The following is a 26,288-nucleotide window of genomic DNA, read 5'->3' as shown; positions in this document are numbered from 1 at the left end:
AGAGAGAGAGAGAGAGAGAGAGAGAAAAGTTTCATATCTGAGTACTGCCATAACTTTTCATTTGCTTGCTTTCTATTTTCGGATCACACTGGGCGGTGCTCAGGGCTGATCCCTGGTTCTGCGCTCCGGGATCTCTCCTGGTGGGGTTTGACGGACCACAGACATTGCTGGGGATCAGATATGGGTTGGCTGCGTGCAAGACAAGTGCCTTTCTTGCTGTCCTGCCCCTCCAGCCCCATACTAGCATAAGTTTTAGTCTGAATTCCCTGTGATTCTTCTTTGAAAAATAAATTGAAAATTAGAATTCATTTTAAAAATTACTTTTGAAGGCCAGAGAGATAGTTCAGGGGTTAATGCATTTCACTTCCAACCTCCCTTCAACCCCCAGCACCTCATATGCCTGTCACAGTGCCAGGAATAGCCCCTGCACTGCTGGTATGTCTCAGAGGACTCCCCCTACACACACCCCATTTACTTTAGGGCACTGCTAAATGGTTCTGTGGAAACAAAGCAAACGTGGGAGCCAAGGACGACTAGGTTACCAAAAAATTGCATCAGATGTTATCACTGAAAGAAATCAGAAATAACATAAAATGCCCAACAGTAGGGAAGCAGATAAGTAATCGGCAATAAATTAGCAGAGTAATATGACATTAGGCACTGACCAGGGGGTTCTCGGGTTCTCACTTCCATTCTTCTATTGCTTCTATCACTTGTCTTTTTTTTTTCTTTTTTTGTCACACCCAGTAATGCACAGGGGTTACTCCTGGCTTTGCACTCAAGAATTACTCCTGGCGGTGCTCTGGGGACCATATGGGATGTTGGGAATAGAACCCAGGTCAGTCGTGTGCAAGGCAAATGCTCTACCCATTGTGCTATCGCTCCAGCCCCAACTATCACTTGTCTTGATAAATGACTAAATCCGGTGTCATCACTCACCGTCTCTCTCAGGCTCAGTCCTCCTCTACACATTTAAGAATAATTATATCTACAATGTAGTCAGGAGTAAATAAATAAGTGTATAAAATCTCTATGCAAGGCCATAGCTCATGGTCAGCATGGCAGCTCATGCTATAAAATATTATAAATATTGACATGGAAAATAATAAACATGTGGGTTAAACAAACGTAAAAGAACATATTCAAGAACAAATTAAAGGAATAAAATGACCTCCTTTGTTCACAAAGGGTCAGAAGTACATTTACAAAGACCGACATTAACTCATCTATTTTCACTGAAGCCACAGAAAGAGAATGGTTGGGTTGAAGACTGAGTGATTTAAGATGCATATAAAAGAATATTAGGGTTATAAGATGACGAATAAATCTATAAAACATGAACACATTCTCCTGGAGAGATTCAAAAGATAATGACACTGGCTCCTTCTCATTCAGTTCCCCGGAGACAAAGGCCCAGCGTAACTGGTGTTTGGCTGGGAGATGTGTTCTTTGCCCACGGGGGTTTTCCTTTCTAATTGTGTTTGCTGAGGTGAACACTCAGGAATTTGCATCCCTGGAACTCCTACCCAAAGAGGTGGCTGCATGACTCAGAACTCTGCACAGAGGGGAAAATCCCCTTGGAATCTACGAGGTGCCAGGAATAATCCCCAAAGCAAATAATCCCTGCGAGAGTTAACTGTACAGGAATTCGCTAATCCCTCCCCCCATCTTCTGCCTCACCTGTCAAATGAAAATGCCCAAGTGGGAGCAGCCAGGAGCCCCATGGGTGAGCCAGAGGCGCAGCTTGGACTCGGAGGCCGCGATTATTCTGGTCTGCTGGAAGGTCCGCTGCACTGACTTCCTTTCTGACATGAAGTGGCATAACAGAGTATGATATGCTTTACTGTTTAATTAGTTTTGGGGGCCACACACGCTCCCTCTGCATTCAGGAATTGCTCCTGGCGGGGCTTGGGACCTGGCAGGGTGCACTGTTCTCTGCATTGTCCAGTGACTGCGAAATCAGTCCTGGGGATGGAAGTGCCTCAGACAGAATCATCTGCCAGGTTTCTGCATTCCCGGCTGAGTCCTTCCGGGAAGATGCGGTCCCTCTGCAGACCCCAAGGGCTCTCTGCGTCCCCCGAGAACAGGGCCGAGTGTGGAGAGAGAGTTCTTTCAAGCTTACCCATTTGCCCAGCAGAGCTCTTCTTTCTTCGAACACCTGCAGTGGATGAGAGAGAGGGGAAAGATTTCGTATTTCACGGTTCAGTGCTACCACTGCCAGGAAGACCTCATTAAAGGCTCACTCAGGCAGTGGCGCTCTTTCATGTGCTCACGGAGTATGAAAGGACGCAGACTAGCGCCAGGCAGAGAGCAGAAGTCTAGCATGTTCGAAGCACTGTGTTCTACCAAGCACTGCAGGGGTGGGTCTGGGGTCCCCAACATCCTAGCACTTGGCCAAAACTTCTGGGGCAACACCTATATATTTAAAAACAAGTCCAATCTCATTTCACAGTATCACTTACTCGGTTCTCATCTGGGGGTCACTCCCAGCAGTGTGCAGGCACTACTCCCAGCTTGGTGCTCAGGGGATCATGTGGTAGTGGGGATGGCACCCAGGCCTCCTGCATGCAAAACCCTGGCTCCAGCCCATTGAGACACCCCTCCAGTCGCCTTATTATTTTTTTTTTCATCACAAAGAATAATTTGTTTATTAGTGAATCACGGTTAGATACATAGTTACAAAATTTTCATTATTGGGTTTCAGTCAAACAATGTTCCAACATTTATTCCTCCAGTGTACATTTTCCACAACAAATATCCCCAGTATCCTTCCTGCCACCATCCCCCACTTCTTACCTGAATCTATGGTAGGCACCTCTCTCTCTCTCTCTCTCTCTCTTTCTCTCTCTGAGCATGATGGTTTGCAATACAGATACTGAGGGGCTATCATGTTTGATCCTTTTTTGGTGGGGTCACACCCGGTGATGCACAGGGGTCACTCCTGGCTCTGCACTCAGGAATTACCCCTGACGGTGCTCAGGGGACCATATGGGATGCTGGGAATCGAACCCGGGTCGGCCACGTGCAAGGCAAACGCCCTACCACTGTGCTATCACTCCAGCCCATGTTTGATCCTTTAACCACTTTCAGTACACATCTCCCATCCAGAGTGATCTCTTCCAATTATCATTGTCATAGTGGTCCCTTCTCTATTCCAAATGCCCTCTTTCCAAGCACTTGAGGCAGTTTCCAACTGTGTACCAATCTTCCTGGCCACAAGGAATAATTTGTGAAGTAAATATCGTAACCTAAGGTAGTGAGACTTACTATACATATCACTTTTAAGTCATGCTAATGTTGAATCATTATCTTGTATATCAAAACTATATACTGTTACCTATCAGTTTACAGCTCAATTTAGGGAATAATAAAACACAAGAAAACCACAGCAAGTTCTGTTGTATGCCAAAGGATGTTGGCTCTAGCTCCAAGTCAAGCCCTTATCTGTACATAGTTGATTTTTCTTTTTTTTTTTTGCTTTTTGGGTCACACCCCGCAATGCACATGGGTTACTCTGGCTTCGCACTCAGGAATTACTCCTGATGGTGCTCAGGGGACCATATGGGATGCTGGGAATCGAACCCGGGTCAGCTGCGTGCAAGGCAAACACCCTACCTGCTGTGCTATTGCTCTAGCCCCCAACACAGTTGCCTTATTATTTTTTTGCTTTTTGGGTCATACCCAGCAATGCACAGGGGTCACTCCTGGCTCATGCACTCAGGAATCACCCCTGGCGGTGCTCAGGAGACCATATGGGATGCTGGGATTTGAACCCGGGTCGGCCAAGTGCAAGGCAAACACCCTACCCGCTGTGCTAATCACTCCAGCCCCAGTTGCCTTATTTTTTAACTTGAACACATCTCTTTTTATCAGCGTTTCTCTGTGGCATGGATCATGTGGAAAAATAGGGCTGGCAAGAGCAGACGGGAATGAAGGTGCTTACCCTGCACAGTCACCCCTAGTTTCAAATCCCAGGACCACCCTCCCCACCCCCCACTAACAGACTTTTATAACATTGTGGTTGCGTTTGTCTTATTTTAGGCTGCACACACACCTGTGAGGCACATGCACGTGAGTGTCTGTAAGGTTGGCGCTGGTGCTCTGGGCACCCCTGGGATGATGTCTGAGTTTTTTTGGAGCGAGTTCGAGACACCGTGTCACTCACCGCCCTGCCACCTCAGAGGTGACAGCCATCAGGAGTGACCTGCTCGTGGGCAGTTTTGGGGGCTCCCTCTGATGTGTGCTGGAGCCAGTGAGAAGGAGCAAGAGGAGGGGGAGACTGTCTGGCAGAGCAGGGCGCGAGCAGGGAACAGCTGGGCATGCCTCGCTCCTGTGCCCACGCCGTCCTCCCCAGCTCAGTCTTCCTTCCCACCGTCCTCCACACAGAGCAGCTCTGGCCTGTCTCTCCTGTTTCCGTGGGGGCTGAGGCGACACTCTGGCAGATGGTGCTTCCCTTCCTTCCTTCCTTCCTTTTTTTTTTTTTTTTTGCTTTTTGGGTCACAGCCGGGGATGCTCAGGGGTTACTCCTGGCTCTGCACTCAGGAATCACTCCTGGCGGTGCTCAGGGGACCATATGGGATGCTGGGAATCGAACCCAGGTCGGCCGAGTGCAAGGCAAACACCCTACCCGCTGTGCTATCGCTCCAGCCCCTCTTCCTTCCACTCTTGCACTCACTCTGCAAAGGTGATTGTGATCATCAGCAGCCTCAGGGCCAGTGGAGGGTCTGCACTGTGGGGCCAGGGAACCTCAGACCCCACAGCAGAGGCAGTCAGCACCAAGGCAAAAAGGAAACACCGAACCTCTCCCTCACCTGGAGAGGGCCGAGGAAGGGGTCCTCCGGAAGCCAGATGCAGGCCCAGGAAGTTGCTTCCTAACTGAGTCTTCTCTGGGCTGGCCCTGCAGTGGCCTGGCCGAATCTGACCGCCCCGCCCGTTCTCCTCCCCAGGTGTGAGTCTTGCACACCAGCTCTCTGCTTGTCTCTCTCCTCTTCCAGGCCTTGACCTACCTATGCGTACAACCGCAGATGGAACAACCACCAATAGGCTTCAGAAGCTGCAGACTTTCAAGGCTAAAGGGGCCTTCGGGTCTTTGGGTGTAATTCCCCTATTTTATTTTAATTTAAAAAAAGATTGACTGGGGCACACCTGGAGGAGCTCAGAGATTTCTCCTGGTTCTGTGCTTAGAGATCGTTCCTGGCAGAACTAGGATGTAGTCCCATGGATTGGACTTGAATCTGCCTCATGCATGGAAAGTGCCCCCGTCCCCCGCTGTGCTCTCTCTCAGGTCACGATTCTGCAGGAAACATCACCCCAATATCAGGGATTCAAAGGGATTTCCAGGCTGCTGGACTCAACCCTGATGTGGTTCCTTGGAAATTGTGCTGTCCACTCTTCGGACTTCCTGCCTCAGTTTCTCCAAGAATGGCTGCCTTATGTATCAGGTGGCCAGGCAGAAGGAGAAAAGGCCAGTCCATTTGTCTTCCCGAGAGGGCCAGGAATGTGACTGGACACTGGGAACAAGGCTTGAAAGAGAGAGAAAGAGAGGGAGAAAGAGGACAGCAGCAGGGGGCTGTGGCGGTGGTGGTGGGGGGGTGGCAAGTTCTTCACCAGAAGAGGAACAGAAGGTGAACAGACCCACATGGGGCTGATGGGAGAGTGGGACAAGGATACCCATGGAGGAAGAGATCCGGTCCCCCTCCTGTGGTGCAGGGGACCAATCATTCCTCAGGATGAACCAAGAAGCCACTCCTGATCCCCCAGAATGGAATCAGGGACCAGTGACACCAGTGGACCAGCACCAGCTCCCCCTCTACAGAACAGTGGAGAAGGACCCGCAGCCGCTAGGTTCTCAGTGGCATCTACAGGGGCACGTTGTCACAAGGCTCTTCTTCTTAAAGAACCCCAAGACGCGGGGCAGTTGGAGAAACACAGGGCAAGGCGCTTGCCTTGGACGCAGCAGACCCTGTTCTAGTCCTCAGCACCACACAGGGTCCCCTGAGCGCCACCAGGAGCCACTCCCGAGAGCAAGCCAGGAAGAGTTCCCATGCACTGCAGGGTGTGGCGGCAGCCCATTAACAAAAAGACCTGGAAGGCAGGATTGGTTTGGGGGTGGAAATCTGGGAAATGCTCGTTTGGCCTTGCAGAGCCCTGCTGTCTGTTTATATCACAGTCTGCTCGGAGCCGGCAGCTAAGGCTGTTTTGCACGGCTGTTATTTTCGTCAATTGAAACTGCGATTACGTGGCTCACCCTGTGCATCATCCCAGGGTAGGAGGAAGGCCTGAGGGGCTCCAAAGGCAAGAATGAATGACGGAATGAGGCGTTTTCCTTCTCAGGACACCCTCCCCTCCCACCAGGCACTGCACAAAGAAATGAGTTTCCTTCTGTGGCAGCCCTTGATGGCACAGAAATGCATCCTCAGGGCTGGAGCGATAGCACAGCAGGCAGGGCTTTTGCCTTGCATGCAGCTGACCCGGGTTTGAGTCCCAGCATCCCATATGGTCTCCTGAGCACCTCCAGGAGTAATTCCTGAGTGTATGAGCCAGGAGTAACCCCTGTGCATTGCGGGGTGTGACTCAAAAAGAAAAAAGAGAAAGAAAAAAAAAAGAGAAATGCATCCTCACCCTTCTAGACACGAAGCAGCCCTCCTCTCTATATCCCTACTGCTTCCTAACCTTGCCAGTGATGCTACCACTATATTTTTAGGCAACTCTGTTTCAATCCAATCTTTCTGCCTGCTGCAGAGGAAGGGAAGACGCCCACTCTTCCCATCTGGAATATTTACCCACGTGGCAGTTCAGGACTGAAGAAAGACAAAAGTGAAGCCAAAATAAATCAACAATCTCAAAAGTGTACTGATCATTGGTGACAAATATTTTAGAACAGAGAACAGAAACGCTCTGGGCATTTGGCCTACATGCTCTTGATCAGTGAACCCTTGAAATTCATCTCTGTCTCTTTCTCAGAAGTCTGGGTCCATCCGGGTCACCAAAGGCCATGGGGTGGAGCTCAGGAAAGGAAGGTTCTTACGAAGGAGGACAGGACAGTGTGGGAGCCTGAGGCTGCCTCCTCACCCCCTCCCCATCTTACAACCTCCAATACAGAGGCAGTGTGGATGGATGAAAAAACAGAGGACTTGGGGCTGGAGCGATAGCACAGTGGGTAGGGTGTTTGCCTTGCACGTGGCTGACCCTGGTTCGATTCCCAGCATCCCATAGTGTCCCCTGAGCACCGCCAGGAGTGATTCCTGAGTGTATGAGCCAGGAGTAACCCCTGTGCATTGCCAGGTGTGACCCAAAAAGCAAAAACAAACAAACAAAGAACCAGAGGACTAACTTCACGCAGGAAATTATGGATACTACAGATCTGAAACCAGCATTTTCCATGTCCAGAGCTGTTGTTATTCATTTTCATATAGAAATATTTACTTCTCAAATCATGTGAAACTTGGAATTATTTATTGTCTGTTAATTTGGGGGGGAGAGCATCCTCCAAGCAGAGCTCGTGTGACCGGGATGCCCTCAGGCAATACTTGGCACTGTTGTGTAGCCTGGGGCCTCAGCTAGATGGTTTGGGGGGCCAGTAGGACCTCATCAAGCCCTACACAGGGCACCAAGTGGTGTCAGGGGCCAAATTTAGGACCCAACACCCAAGGCATACACTCCAGCCCTTTAGGCTATATCTCCAGTCCTTAAAATTTGAAAATTACAGACAAACAAAAAGAGTGGACTGAAATATAGGCCAGAAATACAGGACCTTATAAGAAGCCAGAGTTGGATCCCCGGCATTGCATATGGTACCCTGAGCACAGAGCCAGGAGTGATTCCTGAGCACAGAGACAGAAGTAAGCCCTGAGTGCTACCAGATGTGCTCCCTAGCCTCCCCCCCCCCAAAAAAAAAAAAAAGAAAGAAAGCAAAAGGAAATAAAAAAGAAAGGGAAAGATGAGAGACACTGTAAGGCTGGGGGCAAGGCGAGCCCACCCCTAGGGGCTGAAGGGTCAGAGGCGGGCAACCAGGCATTCCAGCCACTACAGACTCCACACAGGACTGACCACTGGGGTTCCGTGGGGATACTAAAGCCCCCCAGATCCAGCAAAGGCTAACAGGATTTATTGGGTGTACTCTGGGGCCAGTGGACAGTCTCTTCTGCCATTCCCTGGAGACTGCACCCCAGAATCAAACACCCAAGGTATGATTCTCCAGGACCACAACCTGCAGCCATTCATCCAGTTGTTTCTGGCAATGAAGACATAGCTGCTGAATTAACCAAGACTTCTAATTACCCAAAGAAGATTTCTGAGGCATCCAATGAATATGAATCTCAATTCAAGTCACTTTTTCACACATGTCTGAAACCTTCACAGACTTTTGGGGAAACAGATTTCATAAGGAAATGCTGGAGCTGGGGGGGGAGGGGTCTTTGTTTTGGAGTGGGGAGAAGCAGAGAAGTTGTTCCGTAAACTGTGGTAGAGCCTTGAGCTTTGCAAACAGGTGCTCAGCAACCAACCCTCAGAGCAGACAGGAAAGACTCTCCCTGGCGCTGTTGTGGGAATCAACACAGGCTCTCCCTTTTGCTCTTCACTGCTCTGATGGGTTTCCCCGAATTACTCCTGTCTCCCCCGGAAGTCGGGGGAGACATAGACGCCAGGGTATGAGAACTCGGCTAGGTTCCTGGTACAAAGGGTCACATTCCGGCTGAGGAGTGAGGGAGGGGGTCGTGTGGGGACAGGAAGTGGGTATCCCCTCAAGGAGGTTCGGGAAAGCAGAGTTGGACTCTCCTTCCAGACCCCTGGCAGGGGCTGGAGAAAAAGCAAAAGGGCAGAATCGTATTGAATGCTCTGGGAAACAACTTCAGGGGTGAGACTGAGGGGAGCAGACAGTTTCTCAGGGGTTGCTATTTGGGGGCCACACCCGGCAGTGCTCAGGGCCACTCCTGGTAGTGCTGGGGGAGGGAGATCAAGTCTGATGCTGGTGATTCAAGCAGCATTAGCTGGGTGCTAGGCTTAGTCCTGTCCGATCACTCAGGCCCAGAAAGGTACACTTGGAAGAGACCCTCTGAGCTTGTGCAAAGGCCGGGAGGGCGCAGCCAGGCTTGGATGGATAGTAAGAAGTAGCAGGGACCTGGGCTTGCCGGCCAAGATCAGCGCATAGAGGAAAGTTCCTCAGTGCTGGGGACCCTGAGTAGAGCCAGGTGTGGCCCCGAAACCCTGGACACAGATTTATCTTCCTGAGAGGGGCCAGGGGCTCCCAGCAGTGCTAATGGGGGCTCTGAGGGCCAATCCCAGTAATTTTCCTCCCAGGCCAGTGGTTCAATGCGAGGACCCAAGGGTACCGTACTGCTTGCACCCTGATGCGCATGGGCAACCCGCTCCCACAGTGCTCAGGTGGGGTCTGCACCCAGCTGTGCTCAGGAGACCATGTGGTGCCGGGGAGTGAACCAGGTTTGGCTGTTCCGGTTTATTTTGAATAGCAACATTTACAACATTGCCCTGAGTGGGGGCAGTTCCTGAGCAGTGCTCCAGGCTCTGAGGACGGCATTCAGAGCCACCACTCAGCCAAGCACCGAGCCACATTCTTGGTACTGGGCTGGGGAACACGGTGCTGCTTGGGCCCTGCAGGGCTGAGGACCACCACAGCACCCCCCACCAGAGCTCCCCCACATTGCTCAGGGGCCTATATAGGGTTTAAACCTGGATCCTGGTGCATGCAAAATCTGCACCCCTGACCAGAGAGTTATTGTCCCAATTATTTATTTATATATTTTGTTTAACACGTGGATCCAGTTGAGAAATTAGCCCTGGTCACTTACCTGGTCATTCAAAAGCTGATGGTTTAAGGGTGTCCAGGTACTCATCTTGGTCTGCATTTTGGGACCATCTATGCGTTTCGGAGGTGCGAACGCCATTGTGCATGAACAGGACAATCCTTCATGAGAAGAACTATACCTAACAGGAAAAACTGAGTCATGTTACCCTCAAAACGCTCTGGTCTGCTGGAGAGGGCAAAGGGCACGGGGAGAACCAAGACTAGATCTGGAATCTCTGACGCTCTCACTTGACATTTACCACAGTCTCTGAGTTATGGTTGAGGCTAAAATCAATGTTTAACCTTCCTGCTCTGGCCTGCTGCCTTCCGCCCCTGGAGTTCAGGACACAAAGAGATACTCGGGCTCTTCATACCAACCATAGCAACCAGGAATTGATACCTCCCCTAGGTAGGAAATGACCCGTTAGCTCATTATCTGCATTGCACAGCTACAAAATTGCACAAGACAAGAGGGGTCGGGTAGAGAGCAGAGAGCCGGAGAGTGTGCTTTGCATGTGCTTTGCATGTCGGAGTCTTGTGGGTAATCCCCAGCACTTTTACAGCCCCCTGAGCACCAACTGAGCAGTAGCCCAAGACCTACTACTGATTCTGTGCTGAGGGATCACTTCTGATGGTAACAGGGAATCAAACCCAGCTTGGCAACACAAGAGCCTTAACCTCGGGGAAGCACCTTTTATTTTGATTTCTTATTATTTTGGTTTGGGGGTCACACCCAGTGGTGCTCAGGACCTGTTCCTGGCGCTGAGCTCAGGGGTCACTTCTGGCAGGGCTTGGATTGAATTTGGGCCGGCTGCGTGAAGGCTATACTATCTTTTTCTGCCTCCTGTTCTCAGTCCTTCGTACCCTTCTCTCAGGACACACTGACCATCCTTCGCTCAGAAAATATGTCCCAGAAGGATTGTTTCTTGGCCTGTGTGATTTTCTAATGCCACACACTTGACGTCTAATCTCAGTGGCACCTAATCCGTCCTCAATAACATTTATTAAGTCAACTGAATGAATATAGGAGTAGAGGGGGGCTGGTTTAGAGAGTGAAAGGAGAAGAAACGTGGGGTGAGACTGGGGTCGTGCTGAAGCCCATCGCCTTCCTAACGTGAAGTTTTCAGGGCTGAGCAGAACTGAGATGCTCTGGATTGCACCACGCGCCCCCTGTCCACTGCGGCATCACTGTCCAAAGCGCATCTCTGCTCTAACTAGGAAGTTCTCAGCAAAGAGAGGGCCTGGTCATCTTAGAGCCAGCCCGTTAGAAACCGGGCGAGAACTATCCTCCCAAGGAGGCTGGAGAAAGGAGAACGTGTGATTGTTTAGAGGAGCAGTCGCCTCCACTGCAGCTGGAAAGGGAGGAGGAGCTGCAAGCCCCCCGGCCAGGCTGCGGAGCGGCGGGGCGGCGGGGAGCGTGCGGGTCTCTAACCAGCATCTCTATCTGCTGCTCCCACAACATCTGCCTGGTCGCTCACCTGTTCTGCGGGCCTCCCTCCTCCAGCCTCGGGTGCTGCTGTTGCTACAGTTGCCAGTTGCTTTCCTTGCACTCTCCAGCCCCCACCGCTTGCAGTGGTCCAATCACCGTCTACGCAGCCTTTCCCCGGCATCCGGGGTCTCTTAGGCAACAATGTGTAGCCTCTCGATTGGCCGGGAGATTCGAGGGTTGGCCCCAAAATGGGGCGCTAGGCGAAAAAATGAGAAGGGTGAGCGCCCAGGGGGCGGGGGCGAGGGACTGAGCCCCCCTCCATACCGACATAAAGCCAGGATGTCGACGCGTCCAATCCTGAAACCAGGCTCTCATTCAGACGCTTTTGTGTTGCAGCTCTTCTAACGTACTGAGCATGCCCAAGCCTATTACTCTGGTCAGTCCCGGGCGCGGAAACCAGAGATCCACGTTTCCAGGTTTTAGGAACGACCAGCAGGTAAAAAGAGGTTGTGGGGGGGAAGAGGTGGCGGGCGCCTGGTTCAGTGAAAGTGTGGCTCCTGTGGCAGGAAGTGGGAGGATGTGGGGGAAAACCAGCCCACCCAGATTGGCAGAAGCTTCAGCAGGAGTTTAAACGGATTGGATTCAGAAAAAATGAGAAAAAATTCAGAGGGACGGATACATCAGGGAGCCAGCAGGTGGCATGCCTCAGTAAGGATAATTCCAAATTTGGAGGGGGGGGGCATTTAATCTGGCCTAATTAATTAAATTTATCAGAGGCATGTTCCACGTTATAAGGAGGAAGGAACGAGAATGCAAAATGTGTTTTTTTTTCCCCAAATAAATCTAAAGAGGAAACACAATGTAAAAATCAGGAATGTAAGGCCCACACTAGTCATTTCTGTGATAGAATCATAAGCAGGAGTTGGAAAATAACAACAACAACAACAACAAATCTAAAATTTCTGAATGGAGCTTCATTGGTGAATGCAAAGCAATTCACATGGGCAGTCAGGAACCAAAAGAAGACAGAAAGGGAAAAAAATGGTGTTTTCTTTACTGTCTTGAGTTTCCTAAAATCGTAAGAATGCACTCCCATCCCATTTAAACAGGTGTAAACTCTTTGTTTGTACCTGTGTTTATATTGTTTCATGGCCCGGAAACAGGCAGTATTTGTAAGAGTGAAACTTGTAAGAATTGTTGCTTTCCTTGAGTGACCAAATCATCGGTAAGTGGCCTGACATTAGGATGGAGCTTGTATGAGTTCTTGCTAGTGGTTTTGCCACAGGATCAGATTTATTACAAATGAATAAGCAAAGGAGAAGGCGGGGGTGGGGGGTATATGTAGTGGCTGCTATGCTGTACTAAATTACCACATCGTACCAGTAAACATGGAGGTTTTGAAAACGGGTTCGCCCAGAAAGAGACCAGTTGTAAAGACGCGCCGAGTGCTGACTCTGAAGTCCTGATCATTAAAGACTTTCTATGGGTGGTTACAACATGGAATAAAGGAGACACGGGATTAAAGAGAGCATCTCACTGATCCCTGTTGGATTTAAATATATATATTTTATCCCTGGAAATAAGGTCCCTTGAGTGCCAGTTCCCAGCCAGCATTTTCCGGGCGTCTTCTCGTCCCACATGTCAACTGCTGACTCTCCGTTTCTGTCCCTCTGAACTCTGAATCGCACCCATCACACTGCACCATAGTGGGCACACAGTGCAGTGATGTCCACAGAGAAAAGTTTATACTCACCTAAGAAACACTCTTGCATGTCCACTGAGATTTAAAAAATTTATTTATTTGGGGGGTTTCGGTGTCACACCTGGCAGTTTCAGGGATCATTCCTATCAGGACTAGAGGGACCTTATGTAATATCAGCCATCAAACCAGGGTCAGTTGTATGCAAGGCAAATGGCTTAACTCCTAGGCTATTTCTTGTCCTCTCATCAAGATTCTTTTTTTAATGGGGAGGGGGGTGCACACCCAGCTGTGCTCAGGGCTCACTCCTGGTTCTGGGCTCAGGGCTTTCTCCTGGCTCTGTGCTTAGGAATCACTCCTGATGGGCTCAGGAGACCATATGGTGCAGGGGATTAAACCCCAGTTGGCTGAGTGCAAGGCAAGTGCCACACCCACTATGATAGCCATTTGGCCCCCATAGAGAGTTTTAAAAGATATTAACATTCTGGGTTTTTTTTTTTTTTGGCTTTTTGGGTCACACCTGGCAATGCACAGGGGTTAGTCCTGGCTCATGCACTCAGGATTACTCCTGGCGGTGCTCAGGAGACCCTATGGGATGCTGGGAATCGAATCTGGGTTGGCCGCATGCAAGGCAAATGCCCTACCCACTGTGCTATTGCTCCAGCTCCTATTTGTTTGTTTGTTTTAGGGTCCTACCACAGGTGCTGTGCTAGGATCACTTTCTGCAGTGCTCAGGGATGGGAACTTGGGATTCCTGCATGCCAGGCATGCCCTCTAGTTCTTCCACTTCCTTCCCAGGCTCTTTTTTTTGGGGGGGGGTGTCACACGTGAGTGTGGTGGTGCTCCAGGGATCCTGTGTTGTGGATCCTGTGTTGTGGATCCTGTGTGTTTGTGTTCGTGTGTGTATGATTAGTGGTTGAAGCCTCTACCATACACTTCCCGAGTCTCATTCTCTCCCTGCTTGCCTACAGGCACAATCCTGAATTGTTGTGTAGCCCTACTGGCCCAATTTTCAAAGTTCATTATATGTATGCCTGCCCTCTCAAACCACAGTATTGGATGGCTGGGTGTTTTTTAAGAGGCATCATCATCTCCAGATCTTGTAGCTTGCTTTTTCACCCTCAAAGCTATAATTTTGACGTTTAATTATATTAATTCGTTTGGTGATACTTTCTACATCATCCCCTTATCCCCACATGAGCTCTATATCCAATGACGGTTTTCCAGGTTTCCAGCAGATAATGTGTGAACCACATGACAGTACATCAAGCAGGAGGTCTCCAGAGGCCCCATGGGCCAGGATGTGGAAACGGGTCCCACTGTAATCTTCACTCACTCACTCACTCACTTACCCTGGGTACAAGTCAGGCCACTCCACACCAGCGTGTTTAGAGTCAGCCCAAGGATCACTAGCACAGAGAAGCAATTTTTTTTTCTTTTTGGGTCACACCCGGCGATGCACAGGGGTTACTCCTGGCTTTACACTCAGGAATTACTCCCGGCGGTGCTCAGGGGACCATATGGGATGCTGGGAATCGAACCTGGGTCGGCCGCGTGCAAGGCAAATGCCCTACCCACTGTGCTATTGCTCCAGCCCCGAGAAGCAAATTGTTATTGGGACAGTTCAGTCAATTGAGCAGAATGCCCTCCCTGAGCACAGAACACAAGCTCTGCTGGTGTGCCCTCACTACCACTCAAACGTATTTGCACAAATATTTATTAAAATCAAAGGGGCTGGGGCTGGAGTGATAGCACAGTGGGTAGGGTGTTTGCCTTGCATGTGGCCAACCTGGGTTCGATTCCCAGCATCCCATATGGTTCCCCAGCACCACCAGGAGTAATTCCTGAGTGCATGAGCTAGGAATAATCCCTGTGCATCGCTAGGTGTGACCCAAAATGGGAAAAAAATTAAAAAAACAAAGGGGCTGGAGCAATAGCACAGCAGGTAGGGTGTTTGCCTTGCACGAGGCCGACCCAGGATCAATTCCCAGCATCCCATATGGTCCCCTGAGCACCGCCAGGAGTAATTCCTGAGTGCAAAGCCAGGAGTTACCCCTGTGCATCGCCAGGTGTGACCCAAAAAGAAAAAAAAAAACCCAAAAATGTCTGTTCAGATTCGTTTGTTATTTTCCCATCGTTCTCCTTTGGATGGGGAACTATAGGTTATCTGAGCTCTGTACTCCATAGTACTGGGCTAACGCTTATGGGCTGTGTGGTCGAGTCCACAGGACATGGGTCATCCTAGCTCGAGCGCAAGGTTGGGCAAACAGGGTCAACAGGATTTGAAGCCCTTGTGATAAGGACAATGAGGCCTGCCGAGTCCAGGCTGAAAAGGGCCTGAAAGGAAGCGCCCCAAAAGCAGGTGAAAAGGGGGAGCTGTAAAGGGGCAGCTCTGGCGTGAAGCGGTTTCCAGTCTCTGGGGAAAGTACCGAACCTTTCCGGGCATTCCTCTCTTGTTCTGAAAACTGCAGGTGATCCCCAAGAACTCTTTCCGTTTCAAAACGGTTTACGTAGAAACGAGAGGGGAAACGTCTCCCAAGGAGCAGGGGGCGGCCACCAATGAACAGAAGCTCCACCTGTCCACCGAGCGCCTCGCGGAGACGCAGGGTCCGTTTTGCAGCTCCCGAGGGGCCCGCCTGGGCTTCGCGTTCTGGCCGCACCGTGGCCGGCTGGTGGCCACCAGCAAGCCCGGCCGCCCGAGGTCCGCACAGCCGCTTCGGCAGAGCAGATTCCGGTTGGATTTTCTGGGGGTCTGGGGTGGGGGAGCGCGAGGGGCGCCCTGCGGCGGGAGAGCGGAGTGGCCGCGCCGTGCCCGCGGAGGCAGGGGCGAGGCCCTGGCCGGCAGGTGCATCGAGGAAACCCGCGCGCCCGGCCCGGGGGTCCCCCCGCGGGAGGTCGGGGAGGGGGCGGCGCGGGCCAGACACGCGCGCGGGCGGCCGGGCAGAGCTGGGAGCGCGCGGCACGCAGCGCGCCTGCGCCGTGCGTGTGCGCGCCTGTTCCCCCCCTCCCGCAGCCCGCGTGAGCGCGCGCCGGGCCCGCGCCCGAGCTCCGAGGCGCGCCCCCGCCCCCGCCGCCGCCGCTCGCTCCGCGCCGCGTTTACCTGAGGCCGCGGCGTTCGCCCGTCAGCGCCCACTCGGAGGCGGCGGCCGGGCGTGAGGTGAGCTGCGGGCGCACGGCCGGACGCCCCGTCGGCGCCGCCAGGGCCGGGGCGGGGGGCGCGGGGGGCGCGGCCCCCGCGCAGGGCTGAGGGGCTGAGGGGCGCCAGGGCAGCCGGCGCCGGCGTCGCGGGGGCGGCGCGAACAAAAGCCGGGGGCGGGGGGACCCCAGACTCCCGCCCTCGCGCCCGGACACCTGTGCGAGTGTGGCCCCTGGCGACCCCCGCGGGACCCCCGGGGCCGGGGGCGACCCCCCACTTGGCCCCGGCCCCGCACCCTCAGCCCCCCGGGAAACCCCGCGCCCGGCCCCCCCCCCCCCCGGCTCACGCACCGGGTGGGTTTGCGGGGTCGGCTTGTGTGTGTGTGTGTGTGTGTGTGTGTGTGTGTGTGAGAGAGAGAATGTGTGTGAGTGTATGTGTGTGCCTGTGTGCGCGTGTCAATGTGCGTGTGAGTGTATGTGTATACGTGTGTGAGTGTGTGTGCGTTTGTGTGAATGTGTGCGTGTGTGTGAGTGACTGCGTGTGTGTATGTGTGTGAGTGTGCATCTGTGTGAGTGTGCATGTTTGAGTGTGTGAATGAGTGCGTGTGTGAATGCACGTGAGCGTGTGAGTGTGTTGTGAACTGTGTGTGTGAGTGTGAGTGTGTGAGTGAGCGCGTGTGTCAGTGTGAATGTGAGAGTGTGTGAGTGAGCGCGTGTGTGAGTGTGTGTGTGAGTGCGTGTGTTAGTGTGCGTGTGTGCTCGCGCGCGTGCCGCCGCCTGGGGAACTGGAGAGATGCCTGGGGGCCCGCGGCGTGTTGGGGACCGTTCACCGTCGACCTGGGTTTGGGGGTTTGAATGGGGGGGTCTCTTCAGAACAGACATGGGGAGCTGGGGCTGGGGGGGTGAGGGGGGTCGCATTTGTTTGTTTGCGCGGTGTTTTTTTGAGAACAAAAGCGCCTGCCGGGAACCGGGGCTCCCGCCAGCGCTCGGGAGTTGCAGGAGCAGCTGCCCTGTGGGAGGGATCCCGCTCGCGGGTGGGGGCCGAGAGAGGGGCCAGTGGGAATCTCGGACCTCGTTGCCGGCCACAGAGCCTCTCCCAGCCCGCTGGAGGCGCTGGCAACAAAAACGGTAGCGGACCCCCCCCCCCACACACACACACTTCAGTCGTCCCCTCCCAAAGTGGCCCCCACAAAAGGTGAATTTAGTGTCTTTTTTAAAATGCAGTTTTGCTCGACTCGGCGAGCCTCGTGCCCGGGAAGTGGGTTACTTTGCAAAGCCCGTTGTGCCAACCCGCGGAAACAAAGGCCAGACTGACATTGGGGGCTGGGGGCTGGGGGGGGTCTGCTCTCACCGCCGCTGCGTGCCCACGCGCCCCTTGGGCCAGCGGGCAGCAGCTGTTGGATGCAGCCGGCCAACCCCGGCAGGACCCCCAGGACTCCACAGCCGGGCATGACCAGCTCCCAACACCCCCTAGAGAAAGGCAAAGAAAAGAGCCCGACTGGGGAGGGGGGCGGGGGAGGGGGGCGTGGAGGAAAAGGCTGTGCACCAGAACCGCAGCCTTCGCTCGTCCACGCTGTTTGGGGACATGTGCAACCCCCTTTAAGTAATAGAACTACCGGGAAAATTAGTTCTAATGAAGCTGACCACCCTGCCTTCTCTGTCCTCCTTTTTTTCTCACCCACTGTTCCTGTTTCCGTGTCTCTCCTCCTGTTAATCCGACAAGACTGTTAATAGGACGCTAAGCCCTTAGTCTCTTTCAGCCCTTTATTTCCCATCCATTTTACAGCTGCTCTGTTCCTTTGGGATTTCTTTTGTGTTTTGAGCGGGTTATTGGAGGTCCCATGATGGGGTGTTGGCGTGCCCACTCATAGGAAGTGTGTGTTTTCCTGTATAGGGTCATGTGAAGGCTCTGTCATCCCCACTTGGAAGGAGTGTGGAGTATTGACACAGGAGAAGTTCTGTTTTACACTTGACAGCAGAGGAAAAAAAAAATGATAGCTCCTCAACTTAGATTTCACATTTGATAGTAAAGCTGTGAGATTTGACATCCAAGCTTCCTCTGGGTGTGCTGTTTGTTGTTGGGTGGCTGCTGAATTGTTTTCTTTGAGACAGGTGGTACAACATGGCTTTTATACATTTTTACCTTCTTTCATAGAGAAGAGCACTCTGGTTCCCCCCCCCCCCATACCCTTAGAACCCCAGACTGATGGCTGCTTAAAGCATATGGAGAATCCTTACTGGGATTTTTTCTGGGAAAGATTTGGGAAAGGTTGTGAAGCAGAGAAATGGAAAGTACTATTTTCAAGAGTGGCTTTTTCCATAAGGCCAGGAACAAGTGTTTGTAGATGAACAACTTTCCCTGGCTAGCAGACAGTTCTAACTGATGGTTGTGTCAGAAACGGATTGTCTCTCAGCTTTCCAATTAATTACACTGAGAACTATTGGCAGTTTTGGTAGATCCCAGGAATATATTGCAAGTGGAGCCTGAGATGACTGGAACTAGGGGTGTGGGCTTCAGAAGATGCTGCTCCCCAATACTATCTCAGGGAAGCAATTTTACAGTCAAAGTATAGAAGACACATAACTTTGTCAGGGGAAAAAGCAACAAGGGACTTGGTATTAAATAACTTTCTGGTTAAAAAAAAATCTTAATTGGAAATGAAAGCTGGGCTGGAACTTCAGCTTGTTTTATTTTTAGCTTAGAGTCTGGCCATCTTTTACACTTTCTAGTTCTGTTTCTTTTGGTTAGAAAATAATTGCAAAATTGTAGGGTTGGAGAGATAGCTCGGAAGGTAAGGTGCTTGCCTGGCAGGGCCTGCCTTCCTAGGTCCGACTCCCAGCACTGTGCCAGGTCCCCCAAGCACCATCAGGAGTGATTCTTGAATGCCTGCCCCCACCTTCAGAAAAAAAAAAGGAACTATTTAGTTTATCTGCCATTCATTTAAATTTTGAACCTAGAGTTGTTTCATTTATTTATTTATTTATTTTTTGTTTTGCCCTATCACTGGGCATATTGGAAGACTAGGTGAATAGATGATGAACTGGTGAGTATTTTGTCTCAAACAAGGTAATTTTCCTTTAAAGGAGAAGCTGTGATTTAGGTTAGTCACAGCTAATTATTCAGTTGGTTCTGGAAAAATTCCTCTGAAAGATGACAAAAATTATTGTTCTTGTTCCCACTGTAGCCACTTGGAGTGAGGCATCCTTTCCATGGTGTTTGCAGATTGGAAATGCAGATGTTATCTATATTCTATGGGGAGTTAAGAAAATGAAAACTTAGCAGAAGGTGATGAGATGGATCACTTTCTCTGTAGAACTTGTGAATTGAAATAGATTTGCTTAGATTCTCTTGACAAATTCTAGGCCCCTTTTGGTATTCAGTCTGCCTTCCTAGTCACAGTTCCCACCTTCCCTCCTGAGGTCTTCAGGTCCAGCTTTGCAGCCAGCCTGTAAAGACTGTCCTCTGGGGTGCATGTCCCTTCCCCTTTATTGATGTCCTTAGGAAAGATACTGGGCTTATTTCTCTTTCTCTCTCTCTCTCTCTCTCTCTCTCTCTCTCTCTCTCTCTCTCTCTCTCTCTCTCTCTCTCTCCTCTCTCTCTTTCTCTGTCATCTAAACAAAACTGGGGGGTTTGCCTTGCATGCATTTGACCCAGTTCGATTCCCGGCACCTCATATGGTCTTGTAGCCTTGCCAGGGATTAAATGCCTGAGTGCAGAGCCAGGAGTAAGCCCTGAGGCACATCTGGGTGTGGTTCAAAAAGGAAAAAAAAGAAAACTGATAATCAGGGCATTTTAGATTCTTGATGTTACACTTTCAGGAAATGAAAAACATAGCTTTAAAACTACAATTTAAGGAGTACTTTTTGTTTTCTGATGGAGGATTGATCAAGTACTTAATCTTAAATTAGTTTTCAAGATACAGTTCATTGTCCCATGGAAGTGAATGTGCTCATTTCCCACAGGGACTGTCCAACAACTAATGTTTTGCTGGGCCCTGACCCCTGAAGCCATTTGCTTCTCTAGTTACCCCTCACCCCAAACAAAGTCATTTACTCAGTTGGGATAGTGTAGCACTGTCTTAGCACTGTCATCCTGTTGTTCATCGATTTGCTCAAGTGGGCACCAGTAACGTCTCCATTGTGAGACTTGTTGTTACTGTTTTGGCATATTGAACATACCACAGGTAGCTTGCCAGGCTCTGCCATGCGGGTGGGATACTCTCGGTAGCTTTCCAGGCTCTCCGAGAGGGACAGAGGAATCGAACCTGGGTCAGCCAAGTGCAAGGCAAATGCCCTACCCGCTGTGCTATTGCTCCAGCCCAGTATAGATTCTTTTTTAAAAAATATTATTTTCATAAGATTGTTCACATTAATTGATTACACTCAGTATTTTAACACCAATCCCACCGCCATTACACTTTTCCACCACCATTATTTTGAACTTTCCCACCACCATTCAAGCCTGCCTGCTAGGGGCAAATGCTAGATAATTCATTCTCTATTGCTTATTATGAATATCATGAGAGGTTGCATGGCTGCTTTCACACTTCTGGATATACAAATCTGTAAATAGTTGGGGTCCAGAGACATCTCTGTAGGGAACTAATACATTTTGAGATTCATTTCATTTTGAGTCTCTGGATCAAGGTTGGTGATGCGCTGAGATGGTGGGCGCGACAGCCAGGACCCCAGGTGGGTGGGGAGATGGGAAGGAACAGCATGTCTGCACTGCCACATGTGGCCTGGAGTTTTAGTCCTTGAACCCACCTACCTGGGTTTTGCTTCTGGAAGCTAGTGGCCATCAGGGTTTTGTCTGGATCGGGCTGAGGGGGCACACCCGCTTCATCTGAGGTGCTCCAATGGAACTGGTCTGGTATGGGGTCCGGAGAGATCTCCAGCAAGCTGCTGTCTCCCGGGATTCACTTCTCTGTCCTATTGTAGATTCTTGTAGTGCAAAATATCAGTAAGACTGTCAGAAATGGGTTGCCTTATTTAACGAGTTCCTATATTTTGGCAGAATCTTTGGAACCCCAAGTCTTGGTCTTGTAGGTTTGGAACTTTAGTTTATAGCTTTTCCAGGAGAGAATTACTTTTGCTACCTATGCTTACATGATCCTGATGAGGAGCAGATATTTTATTTTTGAGAAATTTGGAATATACACAGTTTTAGGAAAATTTAACATTTGATTCACTTGGTAGCTCTCTTATTTAATGTTGAATATCATTTTGACTCCTGCTAAATTGGCTGTTGCCTTTTTACTTTCCTAACTTCCAGGAACAAGACACCAGTGTGTCCTTGGCTTGTTGAGTAAATTAAAGCCAATAAACCAGTGGTTCCTTAGTTTTTATTCTTTAAGCTCACTAGCACATATTTCTAGATGTAGCAGAGTTAAATTATTGCATGCACAAATTAATGTATCATAGATTTTTTTTCCCCTTGGGCCACATCTGGCTGTGCTCAGGGCTTACTCGTGGCTCTGCACTCGGATCACTCCTGGCAGGCTCAGGGGACCATTTGGATGCAGGGATCAAACCTGGGTCTGATGCATGCAAAGCAAGTCTTCTACCCACTGTACTATTGGTTTAGACCCATCATAAGTTCTTTTATAAACTCTTAGAGCCATCATGATATGTTTTTAAACAATTAAAATAATTTTATTCTACTTCTTGTGGACTGGAGCGATATCACGGTAGGTAGGGCGTTTGCTTTGCACTCAGTCGACCTGGTTCGATTCCTCCGTCCCTCTCGTAGAGCCCGGCAAGCTACCGAGAGTATCCCACCCACAGGGCAGAGCCTGGCAAGCTACCCATGGTATATTCGATATGCCAAAAATAGTAACAAGTCTCACAATGGAGACATTATTGGTGCCCGATCGAACAAATCGATGAACAACGGGACGACAGTGCCACAGTGCTGCTACTTTGTGTATATATACTTTTTGACAAAAATGAAGTGCATATTTGATTTTTTAAGTATAGTGTGTTGTTGATATCTTACCATGTCTATCGATTAGATCTTGCTCATCATTCTATTTATTTATTTAGTTAATTTTGATTTTTGGGTCATACCCAGCGATGCTCAGGGGTTACTCCTGACTCTGCACTCAGGAATTACTCCTGGAGGTGCTTTGGAAACCATATGGGATGCCAGGGATTGAACCATGTTGGCCACGTGCAAGGCAAATGCCCTACCCACTGTACTATTGCTCCGGCTCCCCATTTTATTTTCTAAAGTTATGCATTTTACTTTTTGCTTGTTTAAAACAAGTATTTACTTATCAACATTTTAGTCTTTTGTTATTGTTGGGTCACATTGGTGTGCTCAGGGATCAACCTGGCTGGCTTGGGGGATCATATGTGGTGCCAGGAATCTAACCTGGGTTGACTGCTTTGTCACTTTGGTCTTTGGTTTTTGGCACAGACCCAGCAGTGCCCAGAGGCTACTGTGAGATGGTTGCTTGAGGGTAGTTCCTGGGGGTGCTCTCGACGCCATATGCAGAGCTTGGCACCAAACCCAGGCCCCCCGCATGGCTCTAGCCATTGAGCTATCTCTGGGGCAATTTATTTAAAGAGATAAAGGAAGCAAACACCCCATGCTGGGGTTGAGGTCAAGTGTTTATCTGAGGAAAACAGAAAGTAGCAAAGACATTCTCTAATGTATAGGGAGTGGGGAAGCCCAGAGGATAACACTCTTTGGGTTTTTTTTTGGTAGGGTTGGGAGTGGTGGAGTTTTTTGGGCGTTGATAGGGATAAACCCAGATCTCAGACATCAAGCAAGTGCTCTGACCACTGAGTTTCATTGCCGGCCCTTGCACATCATTTTTTAAAAAAAATTTTTATTTATTCATTTATTTATTTATTTTGCTTTTTTGGTCACACCCGGCGATTCACAGGGGTTACTCCTGGCTCTGTGCTCAGGGGACCATATGGGATGCTGGGAATCGAACCCGGGTCAGCCGCATGCAAGGCAAACGCCCTACCCTCTGTGCTATCACTCCAGCCCCTTGCACATCATTTTTATGATCGTGTACTATGCAGTTGTACCATGCATTTTGTAACTAGTTTCTTTCTTTAATTTGTTTTGGGCTCATAATCTGGTGGTGCTCAGGGGTCACTTGCTTGAGGGACCATGCAACGGTGTGGGTCGAACCCAGCCTCCTGTGTCCAGGGCAAGCTTTCTCTCATGTTGCACTATCCCTCCTGCCCCACCTATTGTTGTTGTTGTTGTTTGGCTTTGGGGGAGGGGGCACATCAGTGGTGCTCACGGTTTAGTCCTGGCTCTGTACTTAGGGATCACTCCTGGTGGGCTCTGGGGACCATATGCCCCATGTGCTGGGAATTGAGTAAGGGTTGCCTGTGTGTAAGACAAAGCCCCGCACTCCCAAACCCCCATCCTTCTTTTTAGACCACACTCAGCAGTACTTGGGTCTCCTTCTATCTCTGTTCTTGAAGACCGTGTGGTACTAGAGATTGAATCCCTCCCTCTCACATATGAATCATGCCTTATATGTGCATGCTTAGCCATTGGGCTATTCCTCTGGCTCCTAGCATTTTAGTTTTTGAAAGAATATTTTACTAACTTCTGTGGCTGGAGCAGTAGCACAGCAGGTAAGGCATTTGCCTTGCACACAGCCGACCCGGGTTCGATTCCCAGCATCCCGTTTGGCCCCCTGAGCACCTCCAGGGGTAATTCCCGAGTGCAGAGCCAGGAGTAAGCCCTGTGCATTGCCAGGTGTGACCCAAAAAGCAAAAAAAGAAAAAAAAATTACTAACTTCTTGCTTATTCATTTGTGCATTTGTATTTATGTTTAGGGGCAAAGCTTCTAAGTGGTACTTAAAGGGTTCTGGGTCACAACCAGGGACTCACAGTCAACTAGGCCATATGGCTCAATACCAGGGACTGGCCCCTGGGACCTCCAGGCTTTCACTGGTGCTGCTTGAGGCCAGGTGGTGCTGTGAGTAGAAAGAGTGTCCAGAGCATAGAAGATGAGAACCTGAACTTCTGCACTGTCTCCTGGACTCTAGTGTATTTGCTCTCATAGTTCAAATTATGGAATGAGCTTGTTAGATCAAACGGTACACGTGTTAAGTAGCTGTTTTTAAAAATGCTAACTAGACTATATTTCTATGGTTGTTATTTGGAAAGGTTGAAATTTTTTTCCCTTGCCCCCTCTTCTATACTATATTCAGTATTTATTTTTTTGTCCACCTGATATGCAAAGAGTGTTATTTGCATTTTTATTTACTAGCACTGTAGCACTGTCCTCCCATTGCTCATCGATTTGAAACTCAAGCGGGCACCAGTCACGTCTCCATGGTGAGACTTGTGACTGTTTTTGGCATCTCGAATATGCCATGGGGAGCTTGCCAGGCTCTGCCGTGCGGGCGCGATACTCTCAGTAGCTTGCCGGGCTCTCTGAGAGGGGCAGAGGAATCGAACCCGGGTCGCCGCGTGCAAGGCAAACGCCCTACCGCTGTGCTATCGCTCCAGCCCTTTATTTACTAGTAAAATGAAATATCTTTATTTTTTTTGCTTTTTTTTTTTGGGTCACACCCGGCGATGCACAGGGGTTACTCCTGGCTCTGCAGTCAGGAATCACCCCTGGTGGTGCTCAGAGGACCATATGGGATGCTGAGAATTGAACCTGGGTCGGCGGTGTGCAAGGCAAACGCCCTACCCGCTGTGCTATCGCTCCAGCCCCTAAAATGAAATATCTTTCTTTGTATTCATTGACTATTTATATTCTTTATTTTTAAAAAAATGGTCTTGGGGCCATCCCTGGAGAACCTCGGGGAACCATATGTGGTGCTGGGGATCAAGCCCAGTTGGTCTCACTTAAGACAAGTGCCATACTTGCTGTTCTATCTTTGTGGCCTGGCTATTTGTATTCCTTTCTAAATTTATATTTACTTTTCTGTTATAGTTTTTTGGTTTTGTTTTTTGGGCCATACGTGGCAGTCCTTAGGAGTTGCTCCCAGTTCTGCTCCTAGTCGAGCTTGGGGGACTGTGTGGTGTCAGGGATTGAACTTGGGGCTCCTGTAGGAAACACACACTCGCCCCACTGACATGCTTCTCTGTCCCTAAAGGGCTACTCTGATTAATCTGTTTTGTTTTTGTTTTTGTTTTTGCTTTTTGGGTCACACCAGCGATGCTTCAGGGGTTACTCCTGGCTTTGCACTCAGGAATTACTCCTGGCAGTGCTTGGAGGACCATATGGGGTGCTGGGGATCCAACACGGACACGGGTCGGCTGCGTGCAAGGCAAACACCCTACCCGCTGTGCTATCGCTCCGGCCCCTGATTTATCTGGTTTTATTTGTAAAATTTCCTTTCTACATTACTTTCGCTAAGCATATCATTATGTACAAATATACCTATGCTCTTAAATCATTATATTTATATTTATAGCATTTCTCAAAACATGACACCAGGACCACAGTAGTCTTTGAGATCATTGTTAGAATATATATCAATCTCTAGAGATTTCTATCTACATTCCTTCCTTCCCTCCTTCCTTCCTACCCTTCCCTCCTTCCTACCCTTCCCTCCTTCCTTCCTTCCTTCCTTCCTTCCTTCCTTCCTTCCTTCCTTCCTTCCTTCCTTCCTTCCTTCCTTCCTTCCTTCCTTCCTTCCTTCCTTCCTTCCTTTCTTCGTGTTTGGACCACACCTGGTGCGGCTGACGGCTATTCCTGACTCTGTGCTCAGGAGTGGCCCCTGGTAGTACAGTGAAACCATATGTAGTGCTGGGGATTGGCTGCATGCAAGGCGGGTGCCTTACCTCCAATTCTACCTCTCTGGTCCAATATTTTAATTTCTTAGACACTTGACAGAATCTACTAATTTGCTACTTATTTAGAGAATCAGCGACTTGGGAAATATAAATGAAGATATTTACTGTTATTATATTATTTTCCTTTCTCTATATTACATATTTTATTTTATTTTGGCTTTCTGGGTCACACCTGGCGATGCTCAGGGCTTACTCCTGTCTTTGCACTCAGGAATCACTCCTGGCAGTGCTCGAGGGACTATATGGGATGTCGGGGATCGTACCTGGGTCAGCTGCATGCAAGATAAACGCTCTACCTGCTGTGCTATCGCTCCTACTCCCAGTATCTTATTTTTTATTTTAATAATGTAATTATATAGTTTAAAAGAAACTTGATATGTTAAGATAATGAAACTCAGGCCAGAGGGTAGTAGTGGGTCCCAGCACCTCCAGA

General features: G+C 49.8%; 2 protein-coding genes across 5 annotated transcripts in view; one reads left to right on the top strand and one right to left on the bottom strand.

Moving 5' to 3' along the window:
* Positions 1-11,598, bottom strand: part of FBXO16 (F-box protein 16) — a 38,486-nt gene extending 26,888 nt beyond the window's left edge. Inside the window, exons 1-3 of one of the 2 annotated variants that reach the window (XM_055121769.1) lie at positions 11,281-11,598; positions 9,807-9,936; positions 2,123-2,158 (exon numbers count right to left, since the gene is read on the bottom strand). In XM_055121769.1, the coding sequence (XP_054977744.1) occupies positions 2,123-2,158; positions 9,807-9,902 (132 nt within the window). In that variant the 5' untranslated portion in view covers positions 9,903-9,936; positions 11,281-11,598. Of the gene's footprint in view, positions 1-2,122; positions 2,159-9,806; positions 9,943-11,280 lie in introns of both variants that reach the window. The other variant, XM_055121764.1, reaches the window with a different exon arrangement.
* Positions 11,599-11,601: 3 nt separating this feature from the next.
* Positions 11,602-26,288, top strand: part of FZD3 (frizzled class receptor 3) — a 78,405-nt gene continuing 63,718 nt past the window's right edge. Inside the window, exon 1 of one of the 3 annotated variants that reach the window (XM_055121747.1) lies at positions 11,602-11,727. The gene's annotated coding sequence lies outside the window, so the exon portion shown is untranslated. Of the gene's footprint in view, positions 11,728-15,515; positions 15,632-15,971; positions 16,088-26,288 lie in introns of those variants that run through there. The other 2 variants (XM_055121752.1, XM_055121744.1) reach the window with 2 other exon arrangements.

This window comes from Sorex araneus, chromosome 1 (genome assembly GCF_027595985.1).
Source record: "Sorex araneus isolate mSorAra2 chromosome 1, mSorAra2.pri, whole genome shotgun sequence".
NCBI classification, from domain to species: domain Eukaryota; kingdom Metazoa; phylum Chordata; class Mammalia; order Eulipotyphla; family Soricidae; genus Sorex; species Sorex araneus.
Note: the sequence above shows the minus strand (reverse complement) of the source record. Positions and strands in the feature narration are given on the sequence as shown.